Raw genomic sequence first — 19,196 nt, 5'->3', positions numbered from 1 at the left:
CCTCTGTGGCCCTCCGAGGCACGAAGAGGATGAGACGGGGCCACTCCCCCTGACTTCATCACACTGCTAAGGTAACAACTTTCTGATCTTCCTGACATTTTGGCAAGGGATTACAAACTGGACCTTAGTTGAAAATTCTCTAATACCCTTTGAATTTCTTGAGGCTTTGTTATAGCCTAACATTTGCACACCCCATGATGACTCATAAGGGGCGACCAATAAATGGTCCTTCTAGTCGGGCAGAGTTTCGTTGTGGTCAAAACTGGATCTGATTGCTTAGGAGCAGGGCTCCTACCTTTATACTCAATTCTTTTGTCTTGGCAGGCCAGGGGACCTGAGCCTCGTTCAACCCGGTTTTGGAGTACTCTGTTTACAGGACGCTGCCGTCTTCTTTCAGGGTGCAGGGCAGGGACATCAGACGCTCCGCAGGAGGTGGAGCCAGCATTGTGGTGGTGGAGCACAACTCTATTCAGAGTCAAGGACTACCCCGCCCGCCAATCCTGGTGTAAGCACTCTATTCACCACCTGGTCACCCCGACTGTTCCCGGGAATTCCCCAGCCCTGTCACTCACACAAACCCAGACAGCAGACACACATCCTGGCAGAGGCGGGCTGAAATAGTCAGGCAAGCAAATGCTAGCTTTCTAAAAGTAGCAGTTGCAAACACAGGATATTAAAATAAACCTTGCTAAAGGAAGTATTTTATTATTCTGAGATCAGGCATACCAAACTCGACATGCCACCGTGTTCTCTGAGCCGGTTGGGACTATAGGGTGTAATAGTTGCAGCCGCTCACCTTGGCCTAAGAGAACAGGCAGCCCTTCAATAGTGAAGAACGAAAAAGGCGGTAATTCACTACTAGGACATGCCACACACATCAGGCTTGTCCTACCTTACGCTTACAATGCACCCTGCCCGTGGGCCTACCATAGGGGTGACTGATATGAAGGTTAGGGAAGGTTTAGGGACCGGCAAGTGTGGGCACTCGCACAGTCAGTGCGACAGTACCAGACTGTACGCAGGGTCTGCAATGGCGGACCTGAGACATCGTTTACTAGGCCGCTTCGGTGGGTGGCGCAACTAGCGCTGCAGGCCCACTAGCGGCATTTGTATCTACAAGCCCCGGCACTCCTTGTTCACGTTACTGGGGACTGACAGTAAACTAAATAAGCCAATCATGGAAATCAATTACGGATACACTTTACATATGGAGCACTTGCACTGCGGCACGCATTGGCCGTGGCGCAGTGCTCTGAGCATCGAACACCAGCAAAACATCTGAGGCACATAAGCAAAAAGTGGAAGGGAGACTCACGCCAAGGTGCCAGGTCTAACAAAAGTCTTTAACACATTGACAAAGCCAATAGGCTTACCTTGTATATTGATGTGATCACCCCTTGTAAATGAAAAAGCTTTGCTGTCATATAATGATGTGGTGACCCTTTACAATGCCAGTAGGGTTGCCTTGTATATTGGTGTGGTCACCTCTTGACAAAGCCAATAGGCCCGCGTTTTATATTGATGTGGTGAACCCCTGATAGACCTACTCGCTATTGCGAGTGTGATTTTATCACAGTGAGCTATTTTTAGGGCCTACTGGATTTTTCTGGTGAGAGAGGTAGAGATGGTAAAGCACAGGTGTTCTATACATTCAGAAAGTCAATGAACAATAAGGGTGGCTTTAAATGTTATTTTTATCTTGTCACATTTGTTGTGCATTCAAAGACAGAGGTCAAATGTCACCTTATGTCTTCACACAAATTTCTGCTTATTTCATCCTGGAATTTACTTTTTTTTTCTCTGTCAAAGTTTTTTGTGAAGTGAAGTGTCTGGCAAGAGAGTGTGAAATTAAAGTTTTTTTCCCCAATAAACATTCAACCCCTTAATGCAGCTGTCAGCCAATTGAAGACAGAGACACTCCCTTCCCAGTGCGGATGTAGGCCTTTGGTTGACACTGGGGAGTGTTATTTTTTTCCATCATGCTGCTTGGGAAGAGCTTCCTGAGCAGCCTGATTGTGTTACTGCAGTGACGATCGGCGATGCAGGCTGCGCTGACTTCATTGCAGAAAAAGAGAAAGTAAAACCAGACAATGGGCTTGTTTACTTTCACTGAATTAGTGCTCGGTGCATATCTCAGACCCCCAAGCATTGATTCTCATGGGAGAGGTATCGGAAAGGGGTAATCTCCCCTTTTTAATGGTTGCTCTCCCCAGTGGATCCCTGCTTGGGGATCGTCCAGGAGAGCGACCCTAAGCAGGGATTAACTGGTCAGAGGTCCCATTGGAAAGGGAGAGCAGTCCCTTGGGCAAGGGCTTGGGCTCCCCTACGGGCACATTTAAAATGTAATTCCTGGGAAGATGAGTGCAATTACCCGCGATCTGGTCCCGCACTGGGGGAGGGGGCAGAAAGCCCATTAGATACCAGGGATGTTTTTCATATGAAATATAAGGGGGGATGCCCGGCATGGCCATAGCCGTGCCCCCCTTTCGAGTGAATGGGCAACAATCTTTCTGCCCCCGGAGGGCAGATGGGGGTAATTACCCCTAATCTCCCATGGAAGGAGGGGGTAGGAAGCCTACTAGACATTAGGGACTGCATTCATGCAAAAATGTACTGCCCCCCTCCCCACCCCCGGTCATGAGCACATGCTCCCCTCACCACAGGGCCAAATAGTCTTTCTGCCCCTCCTGGGAGATGGATAGGTATTCACCCCCAATCTGCCACCAACCCTGGGGATCAGAAACACCCCTAGACACCAGGGATTTTAAAGCAAACAAAAGGATGGGGCGACTTGCCCTGCAATAAACTGTACTCTTACACCAGGGGGGGGGTTCAATAGTGTCTTTCTGCCCCCCTCGGGGGTAGGTAGTTGGATTGTTTCAGTAGGGGAGGATAACCCAAACTCTCCCCATGGGGGGTAGAAAATCCACCTGACACCAGGGATTTTGCCTTTGTGGCAAAAGAAAGTATGCAGTTGTTTCACTCTGACATTGGCCGCACCCCACCCCAAAAGGGACACACCGGGGCAGACAGGAGGCGTGCCCCCAATTTGCCCCTGAGGGGGCAGAAAGCCCACTGTAGGGCAGGAATATGTATATTTTTGATAAAATACTGAAGAAGGTTTCGCCTATCCAAACATCAGGCCTCACCCCTAAAACCTCAACAGTATTTCTACTCCCCTGCGGACTAAAGCATCCCTTCCCAATGGCAAGCAAGAGAACAGTTGATTATTTTGGTTGTTGTTTTTACAACTTGGCCATGAGAGTGTGACTAACTCCCAATATCGTCCGCTTTCAGTGGTGGATGGCTGCACTTTTTGGGCTTGGGTAGGTTGCAACTTGGAAAAACATAGCAAGCCCAGACAGCTCTGAAAACTAGGTATCAGTGGAAGTCCTGGGTGGTGTGCTTTCCATGCAGTACACAACATTTTCTTACCCAGAATGCTCTGCAAGCACAAACTTCCAAGTCTCCCAATAAAAATGAAACCTTACTTGTGTGGGTGGGCCAAGAGACCTTGACACAAAAGGGCCCTAAAGTGCTGTGTAGGGAGATCAGCAATAGGAGCAGTTATGGGATTTAGGGCTGTGCTTGGCTGCCAGCCATGGAAACTTAGCAACCACAGTCATTTGTGAAACCTAGGCAACCTGGGGATTCAAGGGTGGAGTGCCTTGTTTGAGTCCCTCAAACTTTGCCTGAACTTGTGCATTTTCCTTATATTTCTGTGATGGAAACTTATGGAATCTGTGGGAATCCACACAGTTCCTACCACAAAGGATTGCCACACTTGTGCGGAGAAACATGCTGTGCCACAAGTGCTAATGGAAGTAGTGACAGGAACAGAAACAGATCAAACCAAGATCAATGGGATTCCCCTCACAAGGGCTCCTATTGACCTTGGTTAGATCTGTCCTGACAATTGCACTAGGGCCAGCCATACAAGTAGTGCAGCGTTTTTATGGGCACAAGTGAGGTGGATTTTTGGGAATTCCTAAATTACCATCACAGTAATTTAAGGAAAATGTGTGATTTCAGTCAGTTTGAGGTTTGCCAGGCATTTTGCAAAGCACACCACTCTAAACTACCCTAGTTGTCCAGTTCTCACAATGTGCAGGTTTGCTAGGTTTCCCTAGGTGCCACCTGAGCTAGGGCCCAAAATCCACAGTTACCCACTTTGCAAAAAAGGGTCAGTTTTAAGTAGAAAAAAATGTGATGTATCCATGTTGCATTGTGGGCCATTTCCTGTCGTGGGCACTAGGCCTACCCACACAATCGGGGTACCATTTTTATCGGAAGGCATGTGGGAGCATAGATTAGAAGTACATTTGTTATTACCAATTTGATTTCACTGAATTTGTGCCTTCCAAATGCAAGCCAGTGTGTAAGAAAGAAGACATTCTGAAAATACCCTATAAATCTTATGCAAGTACGAGTACCTACAACTTCAGAGATGTACAAATAACCACTACTCCTAAAGTCCATATCTTGTGCCCATTTCAGAAATAAATAGGCTTCATTGATACCCATTTTTCACTCTACACATTTCACCATGTGAATTGGTTTATACTCGGTACACAATGAAACCATAGTGTGATGCAGCTGAGTTGCTGGCTCTGGGTACCTTGGGTTCTTGGAAAACCTACAAACTCTATATATCACTGCAACCAGAAGGGCCTAGTGGACGTAATGGTATATTGCTTTTGTAAATCGGCCATCATGACAAAATATAACAGATAAAAACGTTGTCGCAAATGGCCTTTTTTCCTACTCATTTTCAATATTCTTTAGGAAAACCTTGAGCGATTACACATATGACTCCCTGCTGAATTCGGAATTTGTTCTAGATTTTAAAAATCGATAGCTTTCCTGGATTACCCATGGGTTTCACACTGGTTTCCAACTCAAACTGGAATTAGGTTGAGAGTACCAAAAATAGTAATAATGGGTTTACCTCTTCAAAAAATGCAAAAAATCTGCTAAAAAAAAACTTTTTTTATTCAGTTCAGCAAGGTCCTGAAAGCTTGGAGGATGGCGACTTTAGCACAGCAAACCGTTTGTTTGTTATGGAGGCCAACAGTTATGGAGTTAAATAGCTTGTAAATGAGCTGTACAAATATTAAATAAAAATAGTGGTTAGGACAGCTCATTGTTGTGGTAGTTCTGAAGTGTGATGGAAACTAGGATTTTAACAGGACCAAACAAATCAGAAAACTTTATTTGGTGATGTGCAAATGATAAATGTTTGCTTAAACCTGTTTCCACACACTTACCGTTCGTACGCTATATAGTTTTGCCAGTAAAACTGCATTTCAGTGGGAAAGTTTATGACCCTTTCAGTGGTTAATGTGCTCTCTCTGTAAATGACAATGCAGTTTCGCTTCATGCTTTAGTAATATATGTAATTAAAAGGAGATTGTTTAAACATGATCTGGGAAACATTCCTGGCCCCACCCTGATGATATTGCTATTAGAGAACTAAGCAGCAGTTCAGGGATCACGTGTACCCCATTTGTGGGGTAGATTGTTGTTGTACATGAAGCCAACGTTTAGTCTATTTAATTAAACGAGATTTTGTACAGCAGACATTCTGAAGGCACATATTTGAAGGTGTTCTCACGTGTGAGAATGAAGAAAAAGTCAACTCTGTGAAATAACATATTTGAATGGATCACACAATTTGAGACCAGTTTATGGGTCACGTGTATTACAGTTAGGTCAAGTAGATTATTGAAGTCACTAGACCAGCATGTCTGGCAAAATTTTTATAATTTATTTGATGCCTGTTTCAGAAAGCCAGTACCCTCATGCAGTATTTAAAATGACACCCATTTATACTGTGATAAGCACTCTGAATGGCTGGCCATGCAAGGGGGGGGGTTGGATGCCCCCAGTGTGTTTGGGTGCAGGGCTTGTCCACCACAGGCCATTCACATTATAGTAAAGTATGGTAGTGAGATCATACTTCTCCAAAATTTGTTGTTTTATATATTTACATTCTTGAATCATTCCCTGTTGTAAGGCTGGGAATTCTTTGTATATTAAAATAGCGGTATAAAAATGTAATGTTATATATACAGAATACAGTATGAAATGACCATAGGTTTAAAACAACATTGTTCTTATAGTAACACATATACCTCATTTCTCAGCACTAAAAACTTCAGCCAATGAGGTGGAAGCTTCAGTGTCCTACATTCCCCTCGAAGCCACCATAGCTCAGATATCTACCACATTTCATAGTCAGGGAGCACCCTGACAGAGTTCTTCTCTGAACTTTCAGTGAACCTTAAATGTGTTACTTTCATGATCTGCCATGGATTTGGACCACTAAAGTATACAAAAAAGTGATGGATGGAAATGCTTGTATTAATCTCAGCCACTAGTAATTACTCGAGCCACAGCCCAATCTATCGTTATTTTGTGCACCATGTCATCTTAGTTTGGGCCCAGCTATACCCAAATCAGTCCTGACCCTGCTCCAGTCAGATCAATCGAGCTGGAACTGCGAAGTCAGGCCCTCCCTGAACCACAGAACAAGCAACCCAGGGCCAGTTTTGCCATAGTTATGGGCTCATCAGCCCAGTACAGCTTTGTTCCAGTGACACAGTGTGCATGGGACCCACTTCCCACTTAGAGTGACACACTAAACTATACAAAAAAGTAATGGATGTAATGCTTGAATTAACCTCAGCCACTGTTAATTACTCGTACTATGTTAGGAATTGGGGGTTCTGGTTGGCAGAGGTATGCACCCTGTCCAAGCAGGACCCACAGTCCTAATCAGGGTAGGTCACAACACAACCTAAATTATCCTGTGCTCACCCTGTGGTATCTTGGAGCAATGCAGTGAGGCTTAACTTAAGAGGCAATGTGTAAAGTATTTGTCCAACACTTCATACAACAACATAGTGGGAACACCACAAAAAGACTCCACACTAGGTTGGAAAAATAGAATATGATTTTATAAATAAAAAAAAACAACACAAATTAAATGTGTAGAAGTAGAGTTATGAATTGTTAAAGAATACATTTCAAAATAACGCTTGAATGGAGGATGATTCCTTAAAGTCACAAAGCCAGTTTCCATTCCATATATAGCAGCCTTTCTTACCTTGACCTCTTTTCCTTTCTTTCAAAACATTTTAAAAAAAGGTTTTTGAAAGAAAAGATGTTTATAGTCACCTTTTATTAAATTAGTGCAGGTTTCTACTGAAAATCTCTACATATTTGTGTGTATGTATATATGTTTGTGTGTATGTATATGTGTGTGTGTGTATATATATATGTGTTTATATATGTGTGTATATATGTGTGTGTGTGTGTGTGTATTTATATAGTATTCAATAAACAAATTGGTTAAACCTTTCCTATAATTAGGAAAACTTTATTTATTCTATCTATACAAACCAAACTTAAAATACACAATCATTACAAATTCATAAGTCCCTCTTACACCTCAAATAGATCATTTATGCACCACTTTTAACTTAATATAACTTTATTAATTTTTATCACACTAATTAGTTGAAATCCCTAGTTCACAGAAAGAGGGCATAATCATGCTATGACTAAGCCATGTGTCAGACTGTTGTTTTCATTTCACACAAGTTATGCTATAGGCATGAAATAACATGTTTTGCCTGAGACTATTTATTTTAAACCACCCTGTTTGTGCACTAACGTGCAGCAATATCAGCATAAAGTGAGGGCAAGGGGCTAGCCAACTCATCCAGCTAGAATATAAGAGGAGACAGAAACCTCCTCAAATGCTAAGGAATGTACATGGTAGGTGAAATCTAGATCAGCATATCCACATTTTGTAATTATTATACATTTTACACCACATTCTACTTGGATGGTTAATAATGAGGATACTTCCAGACTTGAAAAGAACCCTCTGTATCATGAATGACAAGTCACTCAATATTTCTGTTTTTTAGGTGGAAAAGATTGCATGGGCTTCATGGACCAGTGTACTGGGCTCCTACTGTGAAGGGATCTGGCCAGTAATTGGAGAAGTGACTGACGTGTCAGCATCTTGCCTCACCAATGATAATAAAGTATTGGCAACAGGGGATGATTTTGGTTTTGTGAAGCTGTTTCGATACCCGGTGAAAGTAAGAACATTTTTATCTTTAGATTGTGTTCATTTTCTTGACCACATTTGGCCATCTCAGTTGGCTTTCAGGCATTGGCCTGGTTGAGATCTCAGTTCAGGGCTACCTATTTTTTGTATCTCACAATAGTATGCTGCTCAAACATCACACAGATGAATGAATGGGTTGTGTGCAGGTAAAGTCAAAAGCAAACAGTCTGTCCAAGCAGAAGGGCAGATTCCCATGAAAGTATAGCAATGATAGACTGGGGTGACTCTCCTCTCGGCCCCTATAAGTAAACAGTGGGCCTCTAAGTTGATCTGACAAGAAAGGCCTACACTGTATCAATTAAGAACTGCAAGACAGCTCTAAAGGAGGCTGGTCACCTCTACTACTTCTGCTTCCACCCCACAACTATTTAATTTCTTTTTACTGTGCATGATTCTAGTTTTAGTTTTGTGCTATATAGATCTCGTCGAAAGGACTCTTCCTTTCACTGGCCACTGAAGTTGGTTTGCTTTCGCTTTTCCCAGAGAACTTCAAGGGCTGTTGAATTGATTATGATAGGTCTGCCTTTCAACCTGCTATCTGATCTCTGTTGGCCTTTAAATGAAGACTGCTAATTAGGATATTTTATCTAGTCAGATTTGGTGTCCATAGCTAAAACGTCTTCAGGTCTTACATAAGGTGTATTAGAGTTGCCAAGATACTGGTTTTCCAAATCCCCTTAGTGGATTATAGTACTGTCATAAGTATAGCTGCACTTCCATTTGATCACTCACGCTCATTGATGGGGCTTATGGCTGAGGGAATAGAATGTATCCCAGCGTTTAATGTCAGGCTCCTGCGCTGCACTGTTATCCACATTTACAAGCTATGCTAGCACAGTCCCACTGGTCCATAACCCTCTCAATCCACCTTCTGAAACTGAGATCTCCTCCCCTTTGAGTTCTTAAGGTTGTATGTTGCCTTTGCACTCCAAGCTACCCTGTGGCCATCTCTCTGTAGCAGGATGATTATTCTCTTTATCTGCCTGCCATCCAATACTGACATCCAAGGTCCTTGATTATTGCTGTCATCCCCCTGCACTTGTAAAGTACATGATTATTGGTCATCACTTTGTATGCCATATAATAACGTCCTTGAATGTAAATTGTATGACACCATTACTTTAGCACCAAAGGGATAGATATCACCCTTATTTTGGATTCTCACATGTCCCCATTGGAGTCAGAAAAGATTAAACACCAGTAGGTAGATTATGTCTATAGTAGCAACCACACATATTACTACTGACTCAACAAATACTTCTTTCACTGGCTAAGAAATGCAGAGTAGATGTGCTTATCAGGAAGAACCTTCTGTACAAACGTCTTAAGACTTGGGCTGATTCATTAGGCTATATTTTGTTTTTTACTTTGAAGTCAGTGGGATTGATATTTGCTGAATGTATGTTTGTTTTGTCAGTGATCATAGTAGAACAGGAGTATTCAAATTGTTGCCTAATAAAGTATCATTTTAACTTTCACAATACAGTTGGAAACTGAATTTTGATCCTGCATGCATCATACCAAAATGAAAGAATTCTCTCCAAGTACTGTATTCAGATTCTGAGATGGATGTTAATGGGGATGTGCATTTATTTCACATTTGTCTCTGTAGTTTACTACCTAGTGATGTCGACCATGCTGTTTATTTCCACAAGAAGGAACTACTTTATAGTTCAGCTTGTTTAGCCCTTGTGGTGCATTTCACTGTGTCTCCATGTGTTCTTTTTATTTTACAGCTTTTATTTCTACAGAATTTTATCTTGATTCATAAGTGGATCCACTGTCTTGTACTGGAGGACTGGTATGAGGTGGTTCTCTTTCAAGTGTCTTTTCCAGTCTGCTCTTCAGACACAGTCTTTACATGGGTTGATACAGCACAGCAGGGTAGTCTCCTGCTTTGAGCACCCACAACAGTCGCTCAAAGAGGTCTGAGGTTTCTGCACCAAGCTGTCATCAGTCTAGCTGATAGTGTGATCAAGGAAGACTAAATGCTGTGGCCCCCTTCACCTTGTAGAGTAGAATCTGCACTCCCAGCCCTCACCCCTACCATCTAACAAAGAGCCGTGTGTCAGGAACTCCAGTCACTAGCCCCTTTGTTGCAAAGCTTTCAATACATTTCCAAAGGGTGCCAAGTAACTATCCTCCTCACCTCAGTGTCTGGGTCGCCATACTCTAGCCACAGAAATGCAGTCTATATGCTTCCACTATCTGGGGAATCTATCCATCTTGCACCCATCAATACCAAAGTCGCCCAACTGGATCCCACGTGGCTTTTAAGCACACCTAACTCCTATTAATTTAATCTACCACTAAGAACTAGATTAAATATCTTGCCAGTGTCTCTGATAAGGGGTAATACAATCCACATCATGGTCTTGGAAGAGAAGATGTCAGCAACTGAATATGTCCAGAGATAATTGACAGACAATCAAAAAGAATTTTTGAAAAAGTAGGAGAGGTCCAAATTTCCACTAGACAAAACAGATTCCAAAGAAAGGTCATGAAAGATGACAAAATTAAAGCTACTTTTCTCCGTCATTCATAAATAATTCCAAAAGAACAATCATTAATTTGTATGGGCTAGTAATGAATTAACCCATGCTGTCGAACACATTTTTTCACTAGAATTGACGTTACACTCATCCCATTTCTAACAAGCTGATGTGATTTTTTTATGGATTCTAAAATAGAACACTCTAATAAAAGATCTGCTTTAGGTTAATACAATCAGTCAAGCAATAATTAATTTCACGTGGGTTCAAAAAATAACTGAATGATTGTCACATCATCATCTGATGCTGCTTTTGCTTAACTATTAAATAAATGAATGTATAGATCCATCGGAACTAGAGAGTGGCAACAATTAGAAGGACAATACTGTGTTAACTTTTACTGGCTGTAAAATTGCCTGGTATTAATAGCATTTGACTAACAAGAATATAAAGCGGTTCCGCTGCACTCCTGGGTAATCAAATTTCTCAAGTGGGGTTTTGCAAAGAAAGTACAGTCTTTTAGGGTGCTCAGGGTAATGCTCTTGCTGTCCGGGAAGAGCTGAACATAATAAGTACTCGTGAAAACCTTGTAAGCACAAGGTGGTTGACCTGAGCACTCCTATGTGCTTAAATGAGCAACAGGGTAATCCAAATGTAATGTTCAAAAAGTTGTATTCACTTTTTCACATTAAATTAGTGTTTTCACCATGAATATCCAAGGTACTCCTCGTATAATGGAAACTGTGGTGAATTTTTCATTGTGTAAACTATTCCAAGAATTCAAATTCAAATAACATCAAATGCATGTATCTTCACCCTAATGCATTTCGAGCTGGGAGGCTCTTCGTCAGGGGATCTGTAACTGTGAATAAAGTGAAGGAAAGCTGTATCAGTCAGGAGCCGGAAGTATTAGAAAGATGAAGATTATGGCAATCTAAAGTAAAAAAGTGCATGAGAACCACTAAACGCGAAGACATTGAATTACATGCCAGTGATCTAACAAAAGATTAAAGAGATGTGCCCAAATAGTTATCCGAATATGTGTCAAAGGAAAAACGTGGTAAGTCTGAAAAAATCGTAAATCATGCAGGGAAATACGAAGTGAAAAGATGCCAAGAGGAAAGGGAGGTGTAATGGTGTGTCCGTAAAAAGGTCCCCGTCTGTGCAAACGGAAAAGGATCCACGTCTGTTAAAGAAATACATCCGCCACCATGTACCAAAGTAGTGGAGTAATACAAACATAACGTTAAGTTTCCGTGAGCTATGAAGAAAAACCTTACGGGCGTGTTAGAAATGTTGTGCCCAAGTGTACTTACCGAAATATACATGCAGAGAAGGCTATTCTGAAAGTAAACGGGTGACACACGCCATCCAGTGAACGCGTAGAATAGATTCGAGAAACCGCGAGTGCGTTTAAACGGCACGCCAAAGGTAATGAAAAGCGGACTGGAGGTCAAGTGAAAGTAATGAACATAGACAAGAGACCACGGTAAACAAAGGCCTGAGGAATGTGAAAAAGAACGGTGACGAACGGCGCAAATGTGGAAATGAGAACAGCATGAAGGAAAAAGAGAAAAAGGCTCAAATGAAAAACTCAAACAAGAAAATCAAGAATAAATATATACAAAAATGTGTGGAGAACCACTGAAATCTTAAAAAATAATAATTGAATGAATAAAATAATTTAAAGTGTGTGGCGGGGAGGATTGCCAAAAGAGACAGGGTATGCACATGTATGATAAGAGGAAAAACTGAATCAACACATTATAATAATGCATGCTCAAAAAGTAGAATAACCAGCTAACAAAAAATGTTTTCCAAGAAAGTCAATAAGAGTATCAAAGGAAGCTGCTAAATTCCAGACGTTCGTTGAGTCCTTGTGGCACAGTCATTCCCAGTTTAAAGATCCAAAATAGTTCTCTTTGTAGTAGATATTTCTTAGGGTCCATGCCTTCTGGTTTGGTGACAGTTTCAAGGGCCAAAAACCGAATTTGACTGTTCATATAGTTTTGTTGCGTCAAGTGCGCTGACACACAGGATTTTAGATTTTTGTTACTGATATTACTTCTGTGTTCGTTTAAGCGTGTTTTTATTTTGCGCTCTGTTTTGCCAACATATGGTAATCCACAAGGACACTTTAATAGGTAAACCACGTTTGTGGAGTCGCAGGTAGCATTGGTTCTGAGTGAAATCAATTTTCCTGAACTTGGATGATTGATGTTTGTCCCTGGAATTATGTTATGGCAGTTTTGACAATTGTGACATGGAATTATTCCTTTGTATATTGTAGGTTCAATGTTGCGTGATTTGATGAGTGACCGCAAGTTTCTGGATCGTTGGTAAGCAAATATGGGCATATCGTTAAAAATGTTGTTGAAATCTGGTTCTAATTGCAGTATTTGCCAGTGAGTTTTGATGGTTCGTTTGATCAAGTGACTTTTTGTGGAAAATTTGGAAACAAACACTTTGGGTTGAGTGTCCGAAGTTGTTCTCATCTTAGGTTGCAATAATGTGGAAAGGACAATGGATGTCACTCGTTGGTACGCAGGAGTGATGATCCTGTGTGGGTAACCTCTTTTTGAAAAATTTTCCATGATGGTAGCACTGTCCTTGGAAAATGAGTCTTCCGTGGAGGCTATTCTTTTAGCTCTTAGAAGTTGTGAATATGGTAAATGTGTTTTGAGACTGGATTGATGAAAACTAGAGTAATGTAGATAATTATTGCTGTCAGTGGGTTTGATGTATATCGATGTTTCAAGTTTATGATCTTTCAAAGTGATGTTCACATCCAGGAAGGCGATGTTAGTATAGTTGAACCTGTGGGTAAACTGAATTCTTTCATCAGTGTTGTTCAGATTGGTAATAGCAGAAGTCAGTTGTGCTTCCGTACCTGTCCAAATTAGAAAGATATCATCGATGTATCGATAGTAAACTTGCAAATGTTTTTCCAGTGAGGTACAGAAAGAATATGTTCATTTTCAAAATCCTGCATGAAAAGATTGGCGTATGCCGGAGCAGCACAGTTGCCCATGGCTACTCCGGATAGTTGACTGTAGAATTTGTTATTGTATCTGAAGTAACTGTGCATCAAGGTGAGTTCAATTAGTTCCATCAAAAAGATCTGTAAGTTGTGTGGTTTATCGGTCTTAAGCAATGCCGCCTCTGCTGCCTGTATTCCTAGGTTGTGGGGAATGGAAGTGTAAAGTGAATTTACATCTATAGTACAGAGCAGAATTGGAATGCGTGGATCAATAATCACCTGGCTGAGTTTGGCTAAGAAATCTGTGGTATCTTGTAGGAAACTGGCCATTTGTTTTACAGAAGGTTGTAAGTGACGGTCAATGTAGGTACCAACTGGTTCATGGATTGAATTTATTGTACTGACGATGGGTCTGAATGGTGGTTTTGTCGGGTGCTTGTGAATTTTGGGAATCATATATAGATATGGAACACTGGTATGATTTTTGATAAGATAACTGCGATCTTTAGTGGTGATGGTTCCGGTGGACACTGCTTTATCAACGATAGTCTGGAGGATGGCAGCATATTCCTTCGTTGGGTCTGAGTGAATTTACACGTAGGTGTTAGTCTCTGTCAGATGTTTTTGTACACTATCCAAGTAGAATTGGGTATCCATAATAACCAAGGATCCGCCCTTGTCAGCGGGGCAGATCTTGATGTTGTCATTGGTGGCTAGTTGGTTCAACGCCATTTTTTCTTGTTTTGTCAAATTTTGTTTGTGTCGTATGGGCGCTTTGCGAATCTTTTCTAAGTCTTTTTGTACCAAAGCTTCAAATAGGTCCAAAGTTTTGTGGCTCACTGGGGCCATGAAAGTGCTTTTGGGACGCAAATCCAGAATAGTATGCTCCTCGGGAGTAGAGGGAGTCGGACAAACGTTGGAAAAGAAATGTCTTAGGCGTAAGTTTCGCATGAATTTGTACAAACTGGTTTGAATTTCTAGGTCATTCATATTGTAGGTGGGGACGAACGAAATCCCTTTCTGTAAGACTTTGTTTTGGGTAGACGAGATGGTTGTATTCGAAATGTTTATAATCAGGTTCTGTGGCTCCTCGTTGACTGAGCTATAGGCCGTTGTTGCTCTGTTGTACTGTGTTCTCCGGGATCTCCGGTTGCATCTGTGCCTACCCCTAAAAAAGGCACCGGTCCAGTGCTTTGTGTTGTAGGTTGACTTGTTGATGCTGTGCTCTGAGGTGGTTGACTAGCAGAGGCACCTCCTTGTTGGTGTGGGGTTGGACGAGGTGGTGGTCTTGCTTCTTGTCTGGATTGACGAGAACGAGTTGAATCGTCTGAAGAAGAGGTGTCCCCTTCTGTAGACTTGTATTGTGTTCTTTGTTGTCGTCCGGCTGCGTAGATTTCAGCCCACTTGTACACCTCTCCAAGTTTATAATCTACGGTGTCCCGTTTAAATTTCCGTAATTTACGCTCATTAATTTCTTTGGTGTATTTTTCCAATTGGGTATTGATGTCTTCCAAAGTTTGTCTTAATTCTTCTACAGTGAGTTTTGAACTGAGTTCCTCTTTGAGCTGTGTTACTTCTGTGGTATGGTCTTCTAACATTTTAGAGAGTTCTTCAACAATGAGTAAAATCAAATCGAGTGAACACTTGTTAAGTATCCCATACCATCTTTCAGTGAATTTTATGTTATTCTTGCATAACGTGGATTTCAATGGAATGCGTAAACCTCTCGGTATTCTTGACACTTTATGATAACAGATTAGTGTACTAGCATGTAGGCGCTGGTTGATCTCCCTTTTGGCTGCATAGAGTAGTTGACGTATGTTGGACTGTACTGATCCTGTACTGGAACTAACACACTCCGGTTCCTGAATTAAAGTGTAGATGCGTTCCGTGTCTTCTGTGGAAAATTCAAAAGTGTCTGCTTTGTTTGATGTCAAGTTGGCGATGTCTGCATACGACATAATGTTCAACAGGTGGGTGCTAAAGCGGATGGACAGAAGGAAATGACTAACAAGAACATAAAGCGGTTCCGCTGCACTCCTGGGTAATCAAATTTCTCAAGTGGGGTTTTTAGCATTTGGCCATTGCCACTTAGATTGATAGATTCAGATACAGTATAATACAGTAATATGTTTTGCCATTTTTTCTCAAAAGTATTTTTGACCAAATGTAATTATTCCTTGTTGTTCAGAATGCAAGCTTTTGCAACAAATGTGTGAAATATGGGGGGAATGTTGTGGGGCATGAAAGTAATGTAAGTGTGAGATGTAAATGGACGATTTGAGCATCTGGGACTCCTTAAATTAGTTGAGAATAAGTCTGTATCCACAAGTATTTCTTGTTCTGGTTTGGGTGGATAAAACGTGTCTCAAGGGGATCCGGAATGGGGTAGCCTTTTTGTCATACGTACGCCAAAGGTCCTGCCCATCCTGTCACCTATTTGGTTCTCGCGTCCCTTGGGACTCCTTAAATTAGTTGAGGATAAGTTCTGTGAATAAGAGTCTAATCCTTCTGGTTGTGTAGGCATTGTATTGTTTGAAGTATTGAGTAGCTTATTTGGTTTACCACATCATGGACTTTTGGCAATTAGCAATTAACCTGGTGGTTTTAAAAAGGGCTAAGAGACATAAGAAAGTTGTCTATACTCTTTCAAGAGATAAATATGGCAGCATGGTTTGTTACAGTTGAAACTACTACTACTAGTAGTCCATAGGTGATGGAGGAGAGCCCTTCACCAAACCTAAGAGGTAAGAGAGGTATTATGGGGAAGTGGATACACCCTCCCGAGTTAACTCTTCCAAACTTAAAGTATTCCAACCCAATGGGTTCACAATTAGACTTACGTGGTGTGCCCCGCTCGAGCGCGGTAAAGAGGCAACTCCTTTTTGTTAGTTAACCCTCACACACCCTATTGGTGTCATGCTTCATCATAGGGTTCACCCCGACTCTTAAAGGTCAGGGTGGGCTCGACCGTATTTCAGGGAGCACTTAGAAGATGTAGGCCAAGGTGTCTAAAGATAAAAATAAAAATCCTTCTGCGCCCCCCAGGTGTCCCTTTATTTATGGGGACGAAGCGGATTTTAAAATAAATATATACAAGGGGTCATTTGGAAATAATGGTCCTATGACCCTAAATACGTGCTAACTTGTTTCAGCCCTCAGACATGGCCTTGTGGGTCCTGGACTTTCGTCTGGAAATTCACTCCCTGGATTTTAATCTGGAATTACGTATGTGTTTTTATGGTGACGGAGCAGAAAGCTGCTCCCTTGTGAAAAATATGGAGTATATACTTATCTCTCCATCCAGAAAGAACGCAAAAAATTCCGCCTGGTTTGTGTGGATAAAGCATTTCTCAAGGGGATTGGGCAAGGGGTAACCTTTTAGTCATACATACTCCAAAAGGTCCTGCCCCTCCTGTCAACTATTTGGTCTGAACTCACAAGTATATCTTGTTCTGCGAATAAGAGTTTTCCCCTTCTGATTGTGTAGGCATTGTATTGTTTGAAGTATTGAGTAGCTTATTTAGTTTACCACACCATGGACATTTCGCATATTAGCAATTAACCTGGTGTTTTTAAAAAAGGCTAAGAGACATGAGAAAGTTCTCTATACTCTTTCAAGAGATCAATGTGGCAGCCTGGTTTGTTAAAGTTGAAGCCTAGTTGAATTTGGAAACAACTAGATTAAAACAATATTAGGGTTTAAAAAAAAAATAACCAGGAATTCAAATGCTTTACATTCTTTCTCCCTTAAGCAGAATTAAAATGGATGCAATAGTACAGCATGTTTCGAATGGGTTGTAGTCCAGGTGAACTTCATAAAATTAACCCTACTATGACATCGCAAGATGTATACAAACTAAAGAGCTAGGACTGCTTATAATCTGCGCATGTGCTAGTCATGTTCTAACTCACAGAATCTTTGTTTATTTTGGTGTTTTGTATAGCTGGTTCTGCATGCTCATCCTAATAAACTACATACATTCAGATGCATTTGCTTGATATGTCATTGAAAAGTAGAGAAAACACACAAAAGGTCAGTAACGCTGGTTGTGTGTCTTATTATCCAGTCTGAGCTTACAGAACCCACTGAGGTGTGGATATTAAGCTGTGATATTTATATATGGGACTGGTATCTCCCTAAAACAATAAGGAAGCAGTACTAGTGATCCAAGTATTTTGTAGAGAACTGATGCATTTTACGCTTAGATTTCAATGTGACATTGCTGTAAAGAAATACATTAACCCTGATTAGAACATTGGAATGTTGGGAGCTCCATTGAAAACAATGGAGTGCTCTGGGCTTATAATGGCTGGTATAAGCCTGGAGCTCCAACATTCCAATCTTTCTTTGTTCACAGCTCTGGCTGTGAACAAAGGCTTCAGGGAGCCTGAGGGGATTCCAACCCCCTCACGCTCCCAAAAGGCTTTGTTTTTTTTGTCAGAACATTCTGACCTCTAGTGACAGAATGTTCTAATAGCCTTATAGCCCTTCGTAGATGGGCTATACCGCTATTAAAGTCCCTCTCCCTTGTTAAAGGCCCTCGCCTTCGGCTCGGGGCCTTTAACGCTGGAGAGGGCCTTTAATAGCAGGTATAGCCCTCTACGGCGGGCTATAAGGCTATGTGAAGTCCTCTCTTAGGATGAAAGGTGTTGGCCGGGCTGTTTCTTTGATATATTGAAGAATAATAAAGATGATTGTTTTGAGACTTCATACCACAGCTCCATGTTGTTTTGATATTGGAGAATAGTACATTGATATTGACACTATTGAACTATGTATACTTCATGAAAGGAGGAGAGAAGAAACAAAGAGAACAAACCTTTGCAATAAAATTGTTGGATTCTCTTGCAGGGGAATTCCATGTATAGTCATAAGCATTTGAATAGTCCTGCCCATGTGCCAGGACCCCAGAGCACTTCTTTAGATATATCATCTTAAGTGGATATTTTTCGCCTTTATTCAGGAAGACCTGCAAAGACACTTAAGAGATAGAGAAGACAATAATGCAGCCTAAGTAAATAGGCTACAAAAGCCCCAACTTCATCTGGAAGTGAAAAAGAAGCTAGTATACTATTTTTGTGCAATTATTTATGGTGTTTAATACACAGAAAAGCCCCTTCACAAAACTCCTTTTTCATGATAGAGATGAAAGGATGGGACTGAGAAGGCTCCACAGGCTGCCATTATATGTCTTAACTAGACACTGTGCCTTTAAGAAAACTCCAGAGACCACCAGTATCCCATGATGTACAGCCAGTGGCAGTTACTGCAGTTCTTTTTTCCATCTCCTGCTATCAGGACCCTGGAGCATTGAGCTGTACACAATTTGTTTTTTTTTCATCAAAATCTCTTCAGAAATTTACTTTTAAGTATTTTACTTGACGTCTTTAGTCTTTTTCTACCTTTTTCTGTCTTTTTCTGACAGGAATTACTACAGTTTCTTTACAAAATGCCATCTCTTTTTGATAAGTGCCCAGACTGTGGAAGGATGAAGGCCAAATCTGACCCTCATAGAGTGGGCATTATTTATCTACCTGCTACTCACGTTCCTCAGTCCTGTTCCCAGTCGACGTCAAA

At 41.3% G+C, this 19,196-nt stretch overlaps 1 protein-coding gene across 1 annotated transcript in view; it reads left to right on the top strand.

Annotated features, from left to right (window-relative positions):
- Positions 1-19,196, top strand: part of EML5 (EMAP like 5) — a 1,453,541-nt gene that overhangs the window by 921,434 nt on the left and 512,911 nt on the right. The window contains exon 25 of the mRNA XM_086936634.1: positions 7,938-8,114. Coding sequence (XP_086792760.1) covers positions 7,938-8,114 — 177 coding nt within the window. The remainder of the gene's footprint in view (positions 1-7,937; positions 8,115-19,196) is intronic.

The sequence above is a fragment of the Lissotriton vulgaris genome, chromosome 9, assembly GCF_964263255.1.
Source record: "Lissotriton vulgaris chromosome 9, aLisVul1.2, whole genome shotgun sequence".
Taxonomy (NCBI): Eukaryota; Metazoa; Chordata; class Amphibia; order Caudata; family Salamandridae; genus Lissotriton; species Lissotriton vulgaris.
The sequence above is the reverse complement of the archived record's forward strand: the minus strand, read 5'-3'. Positions and strand labels throughout refer to the sequence as shown.